The 20,423-nt window shown below is 39.8% G+C and overlaps 3 protein-coding genes across 4 annotated transcripts in view; 1 reads left to right on the forward strand and 2 right to left on the reverse strand.

Moving 5' to 3' along the window:
- Positions 1 to 1,671, reverse strand: part of foxj3 (forkhead box J3) — an 81,974-nt gene extending 80,303 nt beyond the window's left edge. The window contains exon 1 of the mRNA XM_030730109.1: positions 1,452 to 1,671. The gene's annotated coding sequence lies outside the window, so the exon portion shown is untranslated. The remainder of the gene's footprint in view (positions 1 to 1,451) is intronic.
- Positions 740 to 11,365, forward strand: ppcs (phosphopantothenoylcysteine synthetase). Of its 2 annotated transcripts, none has more exons than XM_030730112.1 (4): positions 740 to 865; positions 8,922 to 9,462; positions 9,541 to 9,644; positions 10,671 to 11,246. In XM_030730112.1, exons 2-4 carry the CDS (start codon positions 8,925 to 8,927, stop codon positions 10,998 to 11,000), a joined length of 972 nt encoding a protein of 323 aa, XP_030585972.1. In that variant the 5' UTR covers positions 740 to 865; positions 8,922 to 8,924; the 3' UTR covers positions 11,001 to 11,246. The 2 variants fall into 2 exon arrangements, with proteins under 2 accessions (XP_030585972.1, XP_030585971.1); XM_030730111.1 differs by lacking the exon at positions 740 to 865 and adding an exon at positions 7,734 to 7,873 and having other exon boundaries at positions 10,671 to 11,365.
- On the reverse strand, positions 11,238 to 18,869 carry utp3 (UTP3 small subunit processome component). Its single transcript, XM_030730110.1, has 16 exons — positions 18,691 to 18,869; positions 18,347 to 18,434; positions 16,806 to 16,862; positions 16,658 to 16,714; positions 16,444 to 16,564; positions 16,275 to 16,343; positions 16,068 to 16,189; positions 15,806 to 15,958; positions 15,637 to 15,708; positions 15,186 to 15,226; positions 15,010 to 15,106; positions 14,153 to 14,290; positions 13,909 to 14,045; positions 12,290 to 12,353; positions 11,671 to 11,778; positions 11,238 to 11,503 (listed from the first exon to the last, which is right to left on the reverse strand). Exons 1-16 carry the CDS (start codon positions 18,705 to 18,707, stop codon positions 11,414 to 11,416), a joined length of 1,431 nt encoding a protein of 476 aa, XP_030585970.1. The 5' UTR covers positions 18,708 to 18,869; the 3' UTR covers positions 11,238 to 11,413.
- Between the last annotated feature and the right edge of the window lie 1,554 nt (positions 18,870 to 20,423).

Here is a 20,423-nt window from a genome sequence, read left to right on the forward strand (position 1 = left end):
TAATCTGGCTTACTGACCTGGATGGAACAACATCAAACACCATGTACACTTAAACACCACGTCTCTTATAGAGCTGCATGCACGATAGCCTCAATCCAGACAGCTCTGTGGGCCTGCTATTTAAAGGATGGGTGATTAAGAAAGCAAACCAGGTCTGACCTTTGATTGTGGGTGCTGACTAACGCTATGGGCATTTTGTTAGTTGAAGCATAAGGACTGGCAGGGTTGGGGTTATAATGCTTGGTTTTAGTCATAAATTTTAACCTTTTTTGCTGACTTTATGGCAAATTAAATTGAGAATATATGATGATTAGCGCAGTAGTAATTTGCACCTCATTGCAAGCCCATCTCTGCAATAACACACACTGAATTCGTTGAAAAAGCCTGCACAAATTGACAGCGGGGCAAATTAAGAGTTCAGTCATCCATCTTTTAATAAAGGTAGTCAGGATAAAAGGGAAAGGCGCCGTTTTTATACACAACTGCAGGCAAATGTCACAGCTGTTTGTTTCTGTGTCTTTTCTGAACAATCACAAACTCAGTACTAGAACAAAAAAGGATAAGAAAAAGCATGCCCTGAGAAATTTCCTGCACACAGAACCCAAGACTTACCGCAACGCCGTCTGAGCCATCTCAGGACAGAGCGGCACAGAGACTGGAGATCAAAATCAGAGGCATAAAAATGCACCTGAAACACGCTTTGCACTTGTTGATTGCCCAGCCACACGACAATCCTGCGCCCTTCTTACACAGGTCAACTAGTTGGGGAAGGGTTTCATGCGAGGATCATTATTTTCCTGGAGGAATTTATTACCTCGCCCGAGAAGCAGACGATTGACAGACGAGAAAACACACTGCAACAGCTGTGAGTCAAATACCGTCAGAGCACGCAGGAAAGCCAAATGACACTGGGGCTCATGCACACACTCACTCCATGCTGGACACACATCGTCTCACATACCAAACAGCTAGCTAACGATAGCTGTGGAGGGCTGGGGAGGGGGGGGTAGGTCGTTATACAGCCACCTAAAGCGAGGAAAAACACACACACACAAACACACCTACCCCTGGCCACGGAGAAAGCGCCCACAACGCTCTGCTAAAGTTAGCTGGCTACCAAAACTGGCTAGCTGTCAAAGTTACCCTGGCAGTTGTCACCGGTTGCACGGCGGTGTTAGCAGGCTAACGCAAGAGCTGTCAACTTGGAGAGTTGCAGCAGCACGGCCGGGGTGTACTGACACTGACCACGGGGGAAACACTGACTGGCTCCCTGAGAAGAAGAAGAAAAAAAAAGGAGTCCCCTCACGCCCCGACACAGCGAGTGGAGAGCCGTGTGTCGGGGCCTGTTCACCGGGCGCAATCCCCACAACTTCAGTGCAGCTTACTTCCCCGTTAAAGTCGTCCATTTCGTGGGCCTTAGTTCAACTTCCATGCCCGTGTAGCTCACTTACTCTGGGTGAAAGCTGCTGTGACGGTGGCTCTCTGTAATCCTCACGGTAGTTTTCAGAGTAACTGTCTCCCCTTCCTTCGCCTCCTCTTCTTCGGATAGCGGGTTGCCCTCCCCCTTGGGGATGTCCTGCGCTCCTGACGCTATCGTCCTGTGCGAAGAGCCGCTGTGACCCGTGGCTTCGCCGGTTGCCTGCGGTGCCGTGCGTCCCTCTTCAGCTTCTCCTCCGCCTTCACCCGTTCGCCTTTCTCTCGGCGGCCGAGCCAACATCCGGGACTCTCCCCTCTTTGGGTTAAGTGCCCGGAACTACTTCACATAGACAGCTCACATGAGGTTCTCTTTTTTCCCTGTCTTTCCCCACCCCTGCCGCCACAGAAACTAGCGCGCGGTTAAATGTACACGCCCGCAATGGAAAAAGCTCCCGCACACACGAACGCACTTCAATCAATAAAATGATCAGTGATAAGCGCACTGGGAGTAAATGCAATTCAAAGTGTGCTCTAATGTAATGGCAAGAGACTGAAAGAGCACAGGGCAACATCACAGAATAAACGTAGAATACAGTGCACATGGTCCCGCACGTCACCTTTAATAAACGGTGTGAGTAGTAACGAGTGGCTTTATTTATACTTATTTAAAGGTTAAATCACTTATTAAAACTATAGCCTACTCATCGACCGCGAACTCTAACGGGTTTCCAGGTCTATTTAATGGGTGTATGCTGCCTTTATTGTAGTAAATGGGTTATAAATTTTGGCAGCCGTCAAGTCTGCAGGTAGCTCACACGTTAATAAGTTGTTAATAGAAATATTTCGGTTCAAATCACCAGGAGATTATTTCAAAGAATAGTCTCTCTGATCAATACAAACTCATACTGCAGGAGAAACGCCTCTTGGAAGATTTTTTTTTTTTAAAGTTACTCTTATTATTGATTTATCTCTAAAACATGAAGTAATTATTAACTGCTGAAACTGCAGTTGGTTACTGCTTGCGAAACCTGTATAAAGCATACCTTTTTAGGAAGTGATACCCACAGGAATTATAGATCAAAAGTCAGATGAAAGGGTTTAATTAAAATATGTATCTTTTAGGGGTAGGTGTTTCAGAGAAATGATAAAGTCAGGTTTGAAAGAAGCATTAGTGTTTTGAATCGGCATGAGACAGAATAATCTACGCACAAGGTGCACATGTTTAGCTCTGGACCACAGCTGAAAAAGAAAAAAGTGACCTAAAAACAACACACTGGTGTTACTAATCTTAATCCTGTACTGAATCACACTTTAACTGCAGCAGAATGTGAGCACCTGGAAGTGGTCCACGCCTATTTAAATATAGCGAGCTAAAAAAAAAAACTATTTATAATGTCTATTGCACAATGTAAACTGCACCATAAATTCCAAGAGAAAAATGCCAGCAATAACATGACACTGATGTGCTCAATGACCTCAGTGTCCTCAATCGCTTCAAAGCCCTCATATCCAGTATTTTAGCCCCAGAAGGAGATGTTTATTATGGCATTGTCTTAATTTTCATTCATGTCTCTTGTTGACTTTCATACTGGAGAAATTAAAAAAAAAAAAAAACTGGGAATGTGTAAGGTGTAGTTGTTGTATGTAAAGAATTTAGTTGTCTTTCTAGCTTGTTTTGTAAGTTCTTATCCCAAAGTGTTGCAATAAGTTAATTACTGTGACGGGTTTATGCTCTCTAATAACTGATGTCCTCTAACTCCATTCACAAGGCTCGATTACTTCAACGTGCAGGCTTGCAGAGACAATCAAAGGAGAAATATCAGCATGGCATCTTCAGTGCAAAAAAAAAAAAATAACCCCTACATCAATTTGGTTTGTGTGTATGTGTGTTTTGTTTTTTGTTTGTCTGTTTGCTTGTTTGGGTTTTAAAAAAATGTAAAATGTAAAATATCAGCTATTTATTTGTTTTACTTTTTTCTTTTTTTTTTATATAATGTTATTCTCAGTTATTTTCACCTACAAAATACTGTTATATTCTGTTAGCTATGCAAACGACCTGCCTGAGTCTTGATTCTTATCTAGTAAGAGAGTTGATATTTCGTTTTTACAAACGTGCATGACGGGCGCTTAAACTGATAAGGAAAAAACAATGCAATCAAATACGCACGTAAAGGTAGAAGCCGAAGTACTGTAATTGTCCTTTCAGCGGTGCAGCAGCGCCTCTTGCGGGTCGATCACGGGACTGTCGCTAATAAATCTTAAAAACGTGGGACAAGGCAATCGATAAGAGATTGATAATCATTAAAAGAAAAGCTTTATAGAAACAAAGACTTACCCTGCCCTTCTGCAGCTTATGATCTGCCGCTTTAGGCTCAAACAAAACTGGATATTTTAACAAAGGGTGCCTGTCCTGGTTTGGTTATATTAAAACAGTTTTTTATTTAAAAAAAAAACAAAAAAAAGAAAAAACCCACCAAATACAAGTTGCTATCATTCACATCACTTGAATAAAATTAAGAATTTATACTCAGTTTCTTAAAATAAATTGTTCTGTCAAAGTTACATAAAATATTCCATTAAAAAAGTGCAATACACTTTTAACCCTTACATACGGTTTGGCCAGTTTAGACATTTGACAGCAGTTAAAAAATTCCTAAATATTTTTCTTAGCCTGGACTTTTTTTTCTAAAGTGACCCAACAAACACAAAAATATTTAAAACATTTTTAAAAATGTATACTGTTGTACAGGTGCTACCAATCTTTGTGCACTGAAACTGACCCACCAATGTGGATAAAATCAAGGAAATGGTGGTTTTAGGGAGTCTTGAAACTGTGAATCTGTCATACCTTGTCTGTTGTGTGTACTTTTTATGGGACACTGGTGGCAGAATTCATGGGGGACCTTGACAATGTCATGAAATCCTATCTGTGTTCCCACCACATTTGCCCAGGTTCCCACAGAGACAGGCACTTGCTGATCTTTGAAACAGGAGGTGGGGGGGGGCTGGAGCCTATCCCAGCTGTCATAGGGTGAGAGGCAGGGAGACACCCTGTACAGGTCGCCAGCCTGCCACAGGGCTAACACAGAGAGACAGACAACCATTCACACTCACATTCACACCTATGGGCAATCTAGAATCACCAGTTAACCTAACCCCACTATGTACATGTCTTTGGACTGTGGGAGGAAACCAGAGTACCCGGAGAAAATCCACGCAGACACAGAGAGAACATGCAAACTCCACACAGAAAGGCCCACGTCAAGGTGGATTAAAACCCAGACCTTCTAGCTGTGAGGCAACAGTGCAACAGTGCCACCATGCTGCCCATCAATACAATTAAATAATCCAAAAATAAACAGAACATTTTAATTCTGAGATAAATGAGCTTAAACTAGCTCAAAGCAAACTGAGATTAAAAGAGGGGTTGGGAGGGTCACAGTGTAACACTTGCATTTATATAGTGCTGTGCTAGTCTGACCACTTAAAGTCCTTTAACTACAAGTCACATTTTTTAACCATACATTCGTACAATGCTTTTATTCTACACACTTCAAGCATTTTATCTGCCTCACATCCATGGACAATTTGGAATCACCAATTAACCTAAAATGCATGTCTTTGGACTGCCGGAGAACTGTCAGGAACTTGCTAACTCCACCCACCATTCCACCACCATCTAATAATGGTAATTATGATGATTATGATATAGCAGAAAGGACAGTGTTTAACGGTTGTAATAGTTATACATGGTTATATAAGAAGTCCCAGCAATTCCACAGTGTTCATGTCATTTACACATTCAATAAAATATATTTAAATCACTGTGGCTGTTCTCATGTCCGAGGTAAAACAGGATATTGAGTGATAATATATGTTATTTTTTATTGCATGTTGAGAGTTTTGATGCTAGCATGCTAACAGGCTGAGTAATGGCAGTTTGACTTTGAGGCCCTGTCTCATGGAGTCCTGTCACAGTCCACTGACAGGGCCATACAGATGAATGGCATTATTCCTTTTTATTACCTGTATTGTTTTTATTACACATAATACAGACAGACAAAAATTAGACACACTCACCCGCTTATATGTGTAAGTGTGAGTGACTGTGTCTACATCTTTGACTGTACTGCATGGCATAGCAAAGTATTGTTTGAGACAGACATACAAATAGATACTACACTGTAAATTTGGATCTTTCAATTCAATTCAGTTCAATTTTATTTTATTTTATTTATATAGCGACAAAAAACAATAAGCAGTCACCTCAAGGCGCCTTACATTGAAAGGTAAAGACCCTTCAATAATTACAGAGAAAACCCACCAATCAAATGACCCCCCCCCCCCCCCCTTCCCTGTGAGGAAGCAGGATAGTGGGAAGGAAAATCTCCCTTTTAACAGGAAGAAACCTCCAGCAGAACCAGGCTCAGGGAGGAGCAGCCATCTGCTGCGATTGTTTGAGGATGAAGGGAGGGAGACAGGACAAAAGACATGCTGTGGAAGAGAGTCAGAGATTAATAAAAACTAATGATTAAATGCAGAGTGGTGTTTAAACATGCAGATGTGTGTGCATTATGGGAACCCTGTAGCAGCCCAGGCCTATTGCAGTGAGGCTAAAGGAGGGTTCAGGGTTACCTGAGCCAGCCCTAACTATAAGTTTGAGCAAAAAGGAAAGTTCTAAGTCTAAATCTTGAAAATCGAGAGGGTCTCCGTTTCCCCAATCCACACTGGGAGCTGGTTCCACAGAGGAGGGGCCTGAAAGCTGAAGCCTCTGCCTCCCATTCTACTTGTTATTCATAGACAACAGCTTTGATTGCAGGTGCTTTCTACCCAACTGAGATTCAGTAATTATTATTAAATACTGTATCTGGCCATGTAATTGTTGAATGATTTATTTATTTATTTATTTTTTAATGAATTGTTAAATAAAAATTTTGAGATTGACATTTTAAATGTTGGACTATATCAGTTGTAAAATTATTTTATTGATTTAGGTCCTTTTTTTTTGTTTTGCATTTGGCTTAAACTGACCACATTTGTCTAATATTGTATTAACATTGAAGTCATAATAAGAAATAGAAATAGAAATACCAGAATAAATAAAAGAAAGAAAACAAAACATAATTTTTCTTGCATCAACACAATCCATGAATGTCAGTCCTGTCACTTGTCATTTTTATTGCTAAAAAAAAACCAAAACAACTTGAGAACATTTTGATGAACTATTCTTTTTAACCATGTAAATGAAGCCAGGATTACATGTCTGCCATTACACGTTTGACAAAATAGTCTATGAAAGCATCAGTTTTTACAACTATATGACTGACTGTTGGTTATTCTGTACTTACATCTTCTACAGAGGATGGAAATGTTGCTTATATTTCTTGTGGGGGTTTAAAAGAAACCCACATTAGATACAATCAATGACATGTGATAGGCAAATGCTATTTTTGTCACCGAGTTCATAATGAAACCATTCAAACATTTTAGGGGTGAAATACATACAATAATTTATTTTAAATTTATTTTAAATCCAAATGATCTCGGATGGCATTAATACTATGAAGTACTTTTAAAACACAAAATAAAACCAACATTTCTGCACATTTTCTGTAAGTCTAATGTAGCCTGTGATTTCTAAAACTAAAAAAAAAAAAATCCATTCACCAAAGCAGACTTTTCACTTAAACTATAAGAACATATCTGTGTTTTCTAAAACTTAAAATAACAATAAAAAACACTCCAGATATATAATGCCTTTGTTTTTGGTTTAAATTATTATTTATATTCATCTTTATCTCAGATTTAAACACCAATAAGACCTACAGGTGAATAATTTTGTAAGAAACAAGTTCCACATAATATGAAAACACATCTTTCAGAAATTCCAGTAAATGTGTTTTTCTCCTACCAGAAAGCACATATTTAAAACTTGATCAAAACTCACCATAAATTAGATCAGCAAATGCGCACCCATATCCAAAGAAAAGGAGCTTTCAGTGATGCTGTTCACTGTAAAACTAGTGACACACAAAGGTCAATTTAACATTGCTCTTTGCTCGTCGACTGCATCTGCTGATTCAGTGGGACAGTCCAGTGCAAAAAGATCCCCTTTTTGAGAGAAATTCCCCTTGTCCTCTCTGTTGATGCTCAGGTTTCATACAGTCTGACACTTCATGCAAGAGGGAAAAATAATTGACGCACTGCTGACTCAAAAGTAGACTACCATTCGTTTGTTTAATGCAGTGCCGCGAATAGCCGCTAGGGGAGCTAGAGGAGTTGTGCTATATTAATAAACACCAAAGAGTTGGCCTCGGTGGTTTCAGGAAGTCCTCAAGTTGTCTAGGGGTGTCGAATATCCAGAGTGGGCTATTTTAAATTTTCTGTGAAAGTCTGTGACGCCGTTTTTGTTTTATTTAAGGTATTACCACAGTGGCAAATTACCGACAGGCAGCAGGTAACGTTACGTCGTGTCATCTTTTTTAAATATCTGAACTCCTGACTGTGTTTTCTTCAGTGTTCAGCTTTGAAGTTCACCCATACGCCTCATGATATTTGAATATGTATTAATGCAACATTACCCTGTTAGTATTAGTAAAAACCTATATACAGGTGACTGAACGAAGCAAACAGTCCTCGTAAGACTTTCAGAGAGTTGTGGGTTTATTTCGTCTCATTAGTCAGGTGTGACCTTTGGAAACCACAGAATATGGGACAAACACCTTTATACATAGACAATATAGCAGAATTAGTAAGAAATACATTAATATAAGATAAGTCACAGGATAAGAAATATAGTGACTATAGACTATAACAGTATGAAAACAGATTGTAAAATGTTACACTGAAAGTTATTGCACTCATCTTTAAACACTTTCAGCCCCGAGGAACTAAGCAGAGCTCTTTGGGGAACAGAGACCTGCAGAGTCAGCGGGTGGAGATGATGAGTGTTTATTGACCCCCAGATAAAACTTAAATGACAAAAAAATGAGTATTTAAACCATCACAATTGCATAACTTGTTCCATTAGTGCAAGTAAGGTGTACCTACTTATTATTATTATTATTTTTTTTTATTAAGCTGCCAAATTACAGTTATTTACTTGTATTTTTGAACAGAAAAAAATAGTTTTGGTGATTGAATGTTGCACTTGATTACTTTCTTACCTCTCAGAGAAGTCAGTGTGCCAACTCAAATTTGTGTATAAAAATGTGAATTCAGTTTATCTGACTAATAATAATCTAATTTTTAGTTTTAAACAAATTTTTGACAGATTTCTAAAATATTTGTATTTTGTTTTTATGAAAAGTGCTCTGATAACTTTGTTAACCACTGTACATATCTGCATTATGTTCCAGTCAGCTTTATTCAAGTAAGCCCAGTGTGAATTAGAATTGCACATCCATAAAATTGTGAGTCTGCAGTTCCCTTTGAAAACAGACCTGGCGCACTGACTGCTGGTCTCCATCTGAATCATTCTTAATGATGCCTCCTTCTCTCGTCAGGTGATGGCTGAACCCAGAATATCGTCTATTGATGGGAAGTTAGCAGAAGAATTTGCTGTTCCCTCCCACGTGGAGGAGGTCAAAGAGAAGATGGCTACTTTTGCCAGTTTTCATGCAAAAGCAGGCCGCAAGGTGGTTCTCATCACTTCAGGAGGCACCAAGGTTCCCTTGGAGTCCCGCACTGTTCGCTTCCTCGATAACTTCAGCAGCGGCAGACGAGGAGCCTCCTCTGCAGAGTATTTCATAGATTCCGGCTATGCAGTCATTTTCCTACACAGGCATCGCTCGCTCTATCCCTACACACGAATGTTCTTAACCATAAACATGCTGGATGCCCTGGAGTTCCAAGGTGGAGATGGAGGAGCACCAGGTAATGCTGGTGAAGTGGTGGTTAATCAGCAGGTGCTTCCGAACATTGCCCAAGTGCTGAAGCGATACCATGAGGTGAAAGAAGGAAGACTACTTCTGCCCATTGAGTTCAACACTCTGTCAGAGTATCTGCACCTACTCAAAGCAGCAGCCCAGGCACTCAGCACAATAGGTAACAGGAATTAAGAGTTTTAAGTTGTGGCTCTGTCAGTGTTCAAAACATGCTCACAAATATTTATTCTGCTCTTAGGATCAAAGGCCATGTTTTACTTGGCTGCAGCAGTGTCTGATTTCTACATCCCAGCGTCTGAGATGCCTGAACACAAAATCCAGTCTACCAACGGACCTCTTCAAGTGAGTTTTAAAAAATGACAGTGAATGCTGCTAGTGGCCTGCATTTCCTCTGACATACACACAAACCCTGCTGGTTTTTCTGCAGCAGCTGTGTTGCTTTCAGTCTATATTATGTGTTTAACCGTTTCATATTTTTCCCATAATATAGTTTAATCTTCCTTTGTAAAATCAGCCACTCTGCTGTCAGCACATGTATCCATAATTGTGATTGGTCGGATGCTGCCAGTGCAGGGGAAATTCTGGGTTAACTTAGCGAGCTGATAACCAGCTTTGTGTGACCGCTCACTTTGATTGCTGATGTTAGGGTAAGTGAATCCAGATAAGAGAAAGATACCCTGGGTATGCTGAACTCACTTCGTAGTACAGGGCGCAGGCTGAAACATCTCAACAGGAAATCAGTTAATTTGTCGTTGAGATGTCTGGACCCCAAACATGGGTGGCTGTGGCTCAGGAGGTACCCACTGTGTGAGTGTGTGTGTGTGTGTGTGTGTGTGTGAATGTCAGTCTATTTACACTAGGGAATAAGCCCAAGTTTTAATGGTGATCCCTCAAACAAGAAACAGAGCTAAATGAGTACACATTAGTTTAGTACATATTCATTTCCCTTTCAAGAATGTATTAGGTCAAATATTTATCTTGGTGAATGTGGCAAACATGCCCACCTAAAACAGCATGCATTAATTCACACTTTGCTTCAAGCACAGCCACACAGAGCCTCTGGTGGACTCCAGACCAGCAGCTCTGCCCACATATAAAGCAATAAGCTTGTCGCCTGTTGTTTTTGAAGCTCAGAGTTTGACACTCCAGGTTCTGCTTGCAGACCCTTTGGTAGAGTTCCAATCTTGCTGTCAGTTAAAAATTTACCTTGTCCCTACTGGCTTTTACTTCAGGCCCCTTAAACTGAGATTGGTTTAAATCTATAAGTTCTTGTTTCACGTATTAATTTTGCTTGCCTTTGCTTCTCTGAGTTGCTGAATTTAATCTTGTGTATATGTCAGTAATGAGAATATTTCTTCTGCCCTTCAGCTGAGCATGAAGATGGTCCCCAAGATATTGTCACCACTGGTGAAAGACTGGGCACCTCAGGCATTTGTCACATCCTTCAAGCTCGAGACAGATGCGACCATCCTGCTAGACAAGGCTCGACGAGCTCTGGAAACCTACAGGCACCAAGCAGTGGTGGCCAACGTACTGGACTCTAGGCGGGGTTATGTGGTGGTGGTGACCCCTGAGAGTCAGGCTGAGCTGATTCTCACTGAGGAGGATGTGAAGAATGAGGTGGAGATAGAGGCGAGGATAGTGAGCAACCTGACATCAGCACACAAGAAGTTCATAACGCAACAAGTAGTTTTATAGAAATTATCTGCACGTCTGAGCAGCTTTAAGTTGTGACTGTGTTCTTACCTGATCCTAGGCTTGTGTTCGGCTATAATTCATACCTGCTTGTTCTGCTGACGTTACTGTATATTCAGTATGCTGTACTGTTGCAAAACCTTAGCAGTGACTGTAAGTCATGTCTTCCTAGTTTGTTTTTTGTGTGCTCTAAGAATGAGCCTTGAAGCATGACATGCTGTCTCTGTACAGGAAGGATATTCAGGTTTTAAAATGTTTATTCACACTTTCTAGTAATCAGAACAATATTTCAAGATTTTCAAACAATGACTGACAGTTAGATAATTATGTTCTTTACCGGCAAGGCTCCCCAACAATAAACATTGAAAATTCCAGTTCACTGGTACTTTTTCTGTCTCAGCATATTTTGGTCTCGGTTACTTGAGTTTGACACTCTTCTTGACACCAGCACGAATACCAGACAGCTCCCCGCTGTATCTCGTCGTCTCATGACGAACCTCGCGGACCTGGTAAAACGATAAGCAACAATTTTTAACACTCATCACAGAAATGTGTGAGACATTCCAGCATATCCTCCTGATTCAGACTGATGAGTACAGACAGTGGCTGTAATCCTTGTGATGCACTTCAACAATGTAATAAATACGGTCATTTCTGTGTGTGGAATACAAACCTGGCCCTTTCTGCGGATTTTAGCCTTTCTGAACTTCTCTCTATGCTTGACTCTGGGATTACGGTCAATTTTCTTCCTCTTTGGTGTGAGCCCCTTGTTCTTGGCCATCTGTGGAATTATTAGACAAACATAATTAGTACTGCAGTTCAGAAATGAACTGTGCATTGAACAAAACATCTAACAGATGGATCTAGAAATGGTTCCAGAAACTCAAAGCAGTAAAACCCAGAGATGCAAACAAGCAAGTTTGAGGGAAACACTCTAAAGCTGTAGTGAAACAACTTGATACACACACAGACTGCAATCTACTTTCTTGTACTACAGATGGATACAATATCTTTCATGTACTACTGAGGTTGCCCAGCAGGTAGCGCTCCATTATTAATTACATTGTACAATTTACCCTCAGACATTTCTTCCTACATGTGTGAACAAGTTAGTCCACATGCAAAGACTTATGCTCCTGCTAAATTTAACTGTTTATAAAAAAAAACAATCCTTTATATTACTAATTCAGCATTTAGCAAAAACAGTCAACAGTTCACTGTGGTGTTATGCTACACTTATCAGTTGGGTGATCCACTGTATGTACTCCTGTTTCATGTGTGTCTTTCAGTACCTGGTAAGTGATTCCTCTCTTTGCGTTTGGATCAGTTTCTTCCTCATCTTCATTTTCTTCCATCCTGCAACACATTGTTTTATTTTTTTAGTTCTATGGTTGATTTTACCTGTTAAAAGCTTGAATCATAGGGTGTATTCCAGTACCCTGGTGCATACCATACAATTTAATATGCCTGTCGGAATTTACTACAGAGGAACTGTGTCATTTTGGTGCTGAAAGGTGTGGACAGGGGTATTTCTATGGCTTATTGAATATGTAATAGAGTTTACCTTCCAGAGAACATTTCCCTCACCCTGCATGTTTAGAGCCAAGCCCCACATATTTCTGCACATATTATAATACTGGTGTTTTGATGAAACAGCAGAACTGAATTGAACGTGTTGCGTCGAAGGGATACAGACATCTTTGAGAGTGAGTAGAGTGGTTTGCAGCATTTCAGGCTTTTAGTTGCATTTCTACGCACACAATGAAAATGTCTTTTAGCAGTGTGTGCAGTGACTTTCATGTAGTTTATTCTTTTTTCTTCTCTCTGTTGGCAATATTACATTCTTGCGGCTGCTGCCTTTAGGGGGTCGCCACAGCGGATTAACTGCCACCATCTCATGCTGTCCCTCTGCCACACCAACCCTCTGCATGTCCTCCTTCACTACATTCATGAATCTTCTCTGTGGTCTTCCTCTTTTCCTCCTGCCAGGCAACTGCATATTCAACATCCTTTGTCCAATATATCCACGATCCCTCCTCTGCACATGTCCAAACCATCTCAGCTTTGCCTCTAAACTGAAATGTCTGTCAAAATGCAGCTATTAATGGGCACGTGTTAATATCTGAGTGCTACAATATCTAGTATTGACTTTAATTAAGTACCTACAGCCTCACTCAGTCTGCAGAAAAGAAAACATTAGGTTTAGTGATACACAAAGAGCTTGGGGGCTGACAGTAAATAATACTCTGTATTCATCTAAACACTGTACAGGCCAGCTGTTACAAAGATTTCAGGTGTGTATAGTGGAATAGTTTGTAATGACACAGCTCTCCTCTGGATAAATCTTTGCTCCACCTGAGTCTCAGTCTTCAGGATCTTTCAGTGCCCAGCAGTTTCTAACAGAAGAATTCGCCTTTATATCACAAACATATTGATTCTCCTTCAGCTGCCTCTCATTTATCTGAACTGTCACTCTGGTTTCAGAGAGAAACACGTGTAAATCCAGAGCACGCGATTATATTTGTCAGTACATTACTCACTCCATCAGATCTGATCATTTTTAAACATGCTAATCTGTGCTCCTTTAATGCTGGTCATTACTGAAATAAACTGGTTGTGTCTTTGTTGATGAACTGGGTTGTTGGTAGATCATCTGGAGAACTTTCCATTCCAGTCGCCCCTGCTTAGGAAATCTGGTATAGCATTTCTCAGTACGCAGTATGGCAAATGTGCCACGCCAGGATATCTACCTATTGCACTGGGTCACATTCTGCAACATGCAAGTGAGCATGGTATCTTTTTATTCTGACCCACAGTCCTCTGCACATCAAACGATACATCTCATGAGTACACTTCCTGTACATTATACTTCAGATATATAAGAGGGTCAAAGTTCAAAGTGTATACTTACATTTCATCTTGTGGTTTATTGCTCTTCCTCTTCAGTGTCAACCGTTCCTCTGCTTCTCTGTAGAACCTCAAAGCTTCTTCCTCATCCAGGTCAGAGTCTGACTCCTCCTCACCTTCATGCACAGCTTCCCCAGACTCCTGTATCCAGTGTGCACACACTCATTAGCGATCAAGGTCCAAGTTAAACATCAGCACTAGGGGTAATCCGAGGAAGTCCTTTAAGCTTATTAATGTAGTGCTCTCACCTTTTCCTTCCTATTTGAGACTTTGGACTTCTTGCCTTCAGCTTGTTTGCCCGTGGCCTTAGTTTTCTCTCCCCCAGCTAGTAGCTGCCGAAACTCTGGAGCAAGCCGAGCATCTACCTCACCTAGTTCATTGATGAGCTGTAGGCAGGTATTAAAGACTCGGTAAGACATTTTTGCATTTTGTGGAAGTTTTGTGATTAGTTTTCTAGTATGTGTGCCTGAAGATACTTCGTGATCGTGTTCTTCCTGATGCTGCTTTTGAGTGTTAATGTAGTGAAATATCACGAAATAAATGGATGCTAACGAACGCAATGAGCACATTCTGTTAACTAGTCTATAAACAGGGTAAAAGAAGAATTTAGGGAAATTCTTGGTTGATCAGTTGCGAAAACAGCAATTGTTTTAACCCCTGACTTCCTTCTTTGTGAACCTGAACTCCTCACATGCAGATTTTCTTAGACAAAAACTGGGTTTTGCTCTGTCTCCTTCCCCTCCTGCTGAGCCTGAAGTATCTGTCTGATGCTGATCATTTAATTAACATCAAAGTGCATATCAGAGTGGATTACCTGCAGATATTTGCATCAAGAGAGCAATTCTAATCAGAAAACTGAGTTTCCCCACACCAAAGTTAATCGACTTCGGGGTTGTTAAACGTGCCTCTTGGGTTAGGCTCCAGGGCTCACAAATGCTGTGAGAGTTCATACTTAAGCCTACAAATCCTGATGGTTGTACTTGTGCTTATATTTATTTACTGTGCTTGCATCTTTAGTACCAAATCTTGGAGAAGTTGTTCAGTTTTTATCAATGTACACCAAGACAGAATGGACCCAGGAGTTAATATCAGCATGTGGACTTACATTTCTGTAGGTGAGCAGTCTTTCAATCACAGGGTGGTTGTGAGCAGGTATTCGTTTTGCTTTCAGCACCAAGTAGAAGCTGATGTTTGTGCAGTAACTGCGGCGGGAGAGAAACATCATTCAGCGACAGGCCGAGACAGTCTGTCATACGGGTCTGCAATCTAATCACAACTTACTTCAGATAAAGTTGCTGCTTTGTCTTGAGATAGTCGGCACCCTTTAGGAGAAAAAGATTTTTATTATTAGATTTTTATAACCACATGACCTTGATGACATGTTCTTCTGTACTCAAACACACGTCTACACCAAATGTTCAAATATTTTACGCCAACACAGAAGAAAAATGAGGATTAACTATTAGCATACTGTACAGACCAAAATATTATACGATCACTCAACAGACTGTGACGTCAGTCTTACTGAACTAATCACTGTTAGCTCAATTTTAGTCTCTACCATCTCCTAGGGGACCCCTGAGCTCGCTTCATGTTTGTCAGCTCGCCTCTCACATCTGTCTGCTGTTTGGAGCTGAGTTTTTTTTTTTTTGGAAGAGTTTTCTCACTGCAAACAGTTTCCTCTAACAGCTAAAAGCAACACTATGAGAGAAATGTATCTAAGTGCACTCACCTTCCCTGCAGGGATCTTTCCGTCCTTAACCATTTGCATGAGAGGCTGCAGCTCATTCTTTAGCTCAGTAAGCTGCACAAAGAAACAGGAAGAATTCACGTCAACTGCATGTTTTAAAATTTAAGGGCTTGTTAAATCTGACACTGTGCCTTTTCTGTTTATGTCTCACCTTTGCCTTGAAGTCCTGAATAAGCTCAAGCAGCTCCGGTGACTCCTTCTTCAAAAGCTTCATTTTTTCTTTCTGAGACATCTGCTTCAGGTCTTTCACAATCCTCTCCTCTTTCTCCTCAGTCTTGCTTTCATCCTTCTCCACAGCAAATCCCTTCATTCAGGCAAACACATATAACAAGAAAAATCATTAGAAAAGACATTTCTATCATCATCATCATCATCTCTGTTAGGCCAACAGGTGAGATTTAAAGTACAAATACCTGAAAAAAGTTCAAATCATAATCCTCCTCACTCAGATTTGCAGCTAAACGTTTTTGGATGTTTTTGGCCTCCTCTTCTTCCTCTTGTTCCTCAGCCTCCAACTCTTCTTGTGATTTCCCTTCTGTAATAATAGTAATCAAAATGTCGCATGATAAAATATAATACAATCCTACAAATAATATGGCTGGACATTAAAAGGTGCTTACTTGGGGTCACGTAATCCGAATCGTAGAACATTTTTTTCTTCTTGCCCCAGGCCATTTCATTAGGGAGCTCTGCGGCAGACATCATAAACACAGTGAGACAGGCTCAAAATGAAATGAGCATTAAAAAAAAAAAAAAAAAAAAAGAAGAAAGAAGTAATTTCATCTTTACCTTCCTCATTTTTCCCATCTAAATCACTCTCCATATCTGTCCCATCCTCCTCATTTTCTTCTTCTTCCTCCTCCTCTTCTTCTTCTTCTGACTCAGAAACATCCAGGGGCATCACTTCCTCCTGTGAAAATCCAATTATCTGAAGTTTGTTCTCTATTGAACATTTTTTTTTTTTCACCTGCAGTTAAATTTAAACAAACACGTAAGACGTTACCTCATCGTCCACGTCCTCCTGGTCACTCTCCATTTGAACACCCCGAGCAAGAAGTTTCTGTGGCGAAGACACCGGAGCACGAAAATGTTACAGAACATAACTGTTGCACCGCACATCTACCACACAACGACTAAAGAGTGGAACTCACTGCTATCTTCTCATCGTGGAACTCATCGATCTTGTCTTTTGTGTACGTCGCAGATTTCTGGAACAGAAGAGAGAAGACATCACTGAGAACAAAAATCAACAGAGCAGAGTTGATGTGCGAGAGGCTTTTCTGGTGCAGAGCTGGGAGATGAACAGTCATGTTAAAGTCACAATGTGAGATCGCAGGGGCCTTCGACATTATTTACTTTATCCTTCATTGGTCACAGTTCTTCGGCTCAGCATAGGTATTATCAAACTGTTGTTCAGAGAAAGATTTTAAATCTTTTTATCATTTGACAGTTTAATTTTTAACTGTCTTATTTGCAGATTAATATTTTTTTTTCCCCCCTTTTAAACTCCCACCAGCCATCCTGTAATTTAGGGGACAGCAACCTTTTATTCCTCTGAGGGCCACACTGACTTATGTTAAGTATACAATTCACTTATATACTTGATCAAATTTGATATTTTAAAAACAGGCTGCCTGGCCAACAAAAGAAAAAAAGTCACCACCGGGATAGAATTAAGCAACAAGGCAAGAGCCATCCACTGGATAATTACTGATTAATATGTTGCAGCTGCCAACAGGTTATTTAACCTGAACTGATGCAACCATTAAACAGCCATGTAATAAAACATATCCTGTGGTTGTGGAAGAGCAGCCAATATCCAAAGAAAAACTCTGAAAAACCCTGAAAAAGCCTGGAGAACTATTGCTCAAGACCACTTTAAAAAGCTCCAAGGCCTGGCTCCTTCAAAGCAAAATATAAAGAGGTAAGAGGTAGCTCAAGACTTTTGTACAGTATGCTTGGGTGCTGTAGTTGGGGCTCAGGAGGTAGACCGTGTTGTCTACTAATTGAAAGATCACTGGTTCGATCCCTGGCTCACCTAGTCTACATAAAAGTACTTGTATCAGTGTGTATGTGAATGGGTGAATGAGGATTGCAGTAAGAAAGTATTTTGAATGCTCAAATTGAGCATAAATACAGTCCATTTCCATTTAGTTCTGTTACACAGTAATAAATGTCAATACTATAGTAAAAGTCAAAATCCTTTACAGTATTCATTTTAAAGTAGAAAACAACTGGAAGATTTTCTGGGTCACTTACAATAATTTTAAAAAAGTAAGCGGGTGAGCTGAAAGAATTTCTAAAAAGTCACATCTGGCTTACACTTTTAAATGTGCTGGTATTCATATAGCACCTTCCTACTCCATCTGAACACTCAAAGCACCTTTTAATACGAGCCACAGTCACAAGTGTCAGGACAAGGTGCAACTTGCTGACGGACATTTAACCAAATATTAATGGGATGTAAGCATACTGTTGACCCTATGTGGATTAGAAAAAAAACCCTGAATAAATTCAAACTTGTGCAGCCAATTCTTATTTTTTAAAGTCATAAAAGATCTATGCTGTATATATATGCTAATATCATTACACCCTGGAAAAGGAACAGTTCAAAAAATGATTAAAATCCCCAAATTACCTTGACATTCATACCCATAAGTGTCTGTAAACATCTGGCCACTGCATGTCTTACCTTATCAGGGACAGGCATGTCCTTGTAGGCTTCAGGGTCGTCTTCATCATAGACATCTGTCTTCTCTGGCCTCTGTGCTTGTTTACCCCTAAACAGCAAAAGAAAGGAAACAGAGAAAAGTTCAAATTTGTGCTCAAATACCAGAATTATTTCCCCGTATCACCGCAGACCGGAGTAAAAAAATCATGTATCTGCAGGTTTATGAGCCAAAACTAACAACTTATCAGAGGACATAATGCTCACTACAACGCAATGCACTATTTATGACCCCACGAAAACCCAGAGAAACAGAGCAGAGGATATAAAAACAAGCTAACACGCAGATACACTTTAGCCAAACTCACCGTTTTGCTCGAACCATGATGAACCACAACTAGCTACACACACAACGACCACTGCACAACGTCTCTGTGCGTATAACTGCAGACTAAAACTGAAGAAAGCTGTTAAGCTGCAGACATCTAATTTCTACACAGGACACCACGTGCTACGGGAAACGTCTTCATCCTCTTTGGTTTAAACGGGAGTCTAAGAGGTCACATGAAAGACACCTACCGCCCCCTGCTGTCCTGGAGCATCTCCAGCCAGAGAGTCATCTTTCTCTTTATTCTGTCTAAAATATCTGCCTTTTTATTGTTAGATTTTACACCATCTTTACAAGGTTGATGAACTGACTAAGCCGATAGTGCATTTTTGTACTTGTGCCTCTGTGTTCAGCACAGAGAAAAATTAAAATCAGGTCCATGACAAACATAAAGGTAACAACACAATTCAAAGTAGAGTAATGTGCTTATTTATTTCTCTCCTTTCTAAAACACCTGACACTGCTCATCTGAAAATGTACTTTACACCACTGGAGGTAGAAGTTCAGTATGACATATGTGTAACATTTTTTGGTAACATCATTTCGTGAACATGGTGTCAACAGGTTTAGTCTGCCAAGCTAACATTGCTTGCATATAAAAAGTCACACAGCATAATTTGGTTTCTCATGGAAACTGTTATTTTCACCATAAAATTGACAGTAACTTAATAAAAACTAGTAAAAAGCAAACATTCTTAATTTCCAAGTAAAGTTAACACATTTATACAAGTCTAAGGAAAGCTACTGGAATTTACAGTGAATGAAAACAAACAATCAATATGACCAGACATAAAACAACTGTTAAAAAGATTGAAAATATTGAATCTGTATTTGATGGTGAGGATGTCTAAAGAGGTGATTTGTGTGCATTTCTTTTTTTTTTTCCTTAAAGATGTTCAAATACAAATTTCTCATTGTTGTCCCCCAATAAGTCCAAATAATATTGTGGGATTTATTTAAAAAAGATAAATAAATATATAAAGTTTTTCTTATAGCAACCTTCATGTAATTCTGCATAGTTTCTGTTATCCTGTGCTACCTTAAAGCCTGTAACAGCAATTTTATTTACATAGCACATTTCATTACATCCAAACTCAGTGTGTTTAACACAGAGGATAAAAACAGGAAAACCCATGCAGGTTTACAATGCCTTAAGGCAGTGAAAACAGCAAAATATAATAAAACAAAGCAATGGAAAACAAAAAAAAAAAATTGTAAAATTTTTTTTTTTTTTATCTTTAAGAACTAAGCTTTGGGTCAAGTACTGTAATCCCATGAAAAAAGCACCAACAACAAAAAAACAAAAAACAAAAGAGCAAACCCGCCCTACGCACCCCTCCTGTCTCTTTCTACACTGAACCTTTATAAATCTGATCAGCACGTTTAACATGCCACTCATAGACCTTATTTTCATCTCACATTTCTTTTTCATGATTTACTTTTATAAAATTGCATCAACTCCTAACCTTAATGTGGAAAATAATTCAACCCAAAATCTACCCCATATTTCTGCCTTTGTGATTTTGTCACCTATGAGTCACTCTCTATTTCTAAATTACTTTACTTCCACTCTTATATGTACACTCTATTACGTACACCTGCTTTCGGCATGTAGACATGGTCAAGACAACCCGCTGAAGTTTAAACTGACCCTCAGGAATGAGGAATAAAGGTGATTTAGGTGACTCTGAGTTTGGGCTATAGCAGCAGGAG

Source organism: Archocentrus centrarchus, chromosome 5 (genome assembly GCF_007364275.1).
Source record: "Archocentrus centrarchus isolate MPI-CPG fArcCen1 chromosome 5, fArcCen1, whole genome shotgun sequence".
NCBI lineage: Eukaryota > Metazoa > Chordata > Actinopteri > Cichliformes > Cichlidae > Archocentrus > Archocentrus centrarchus.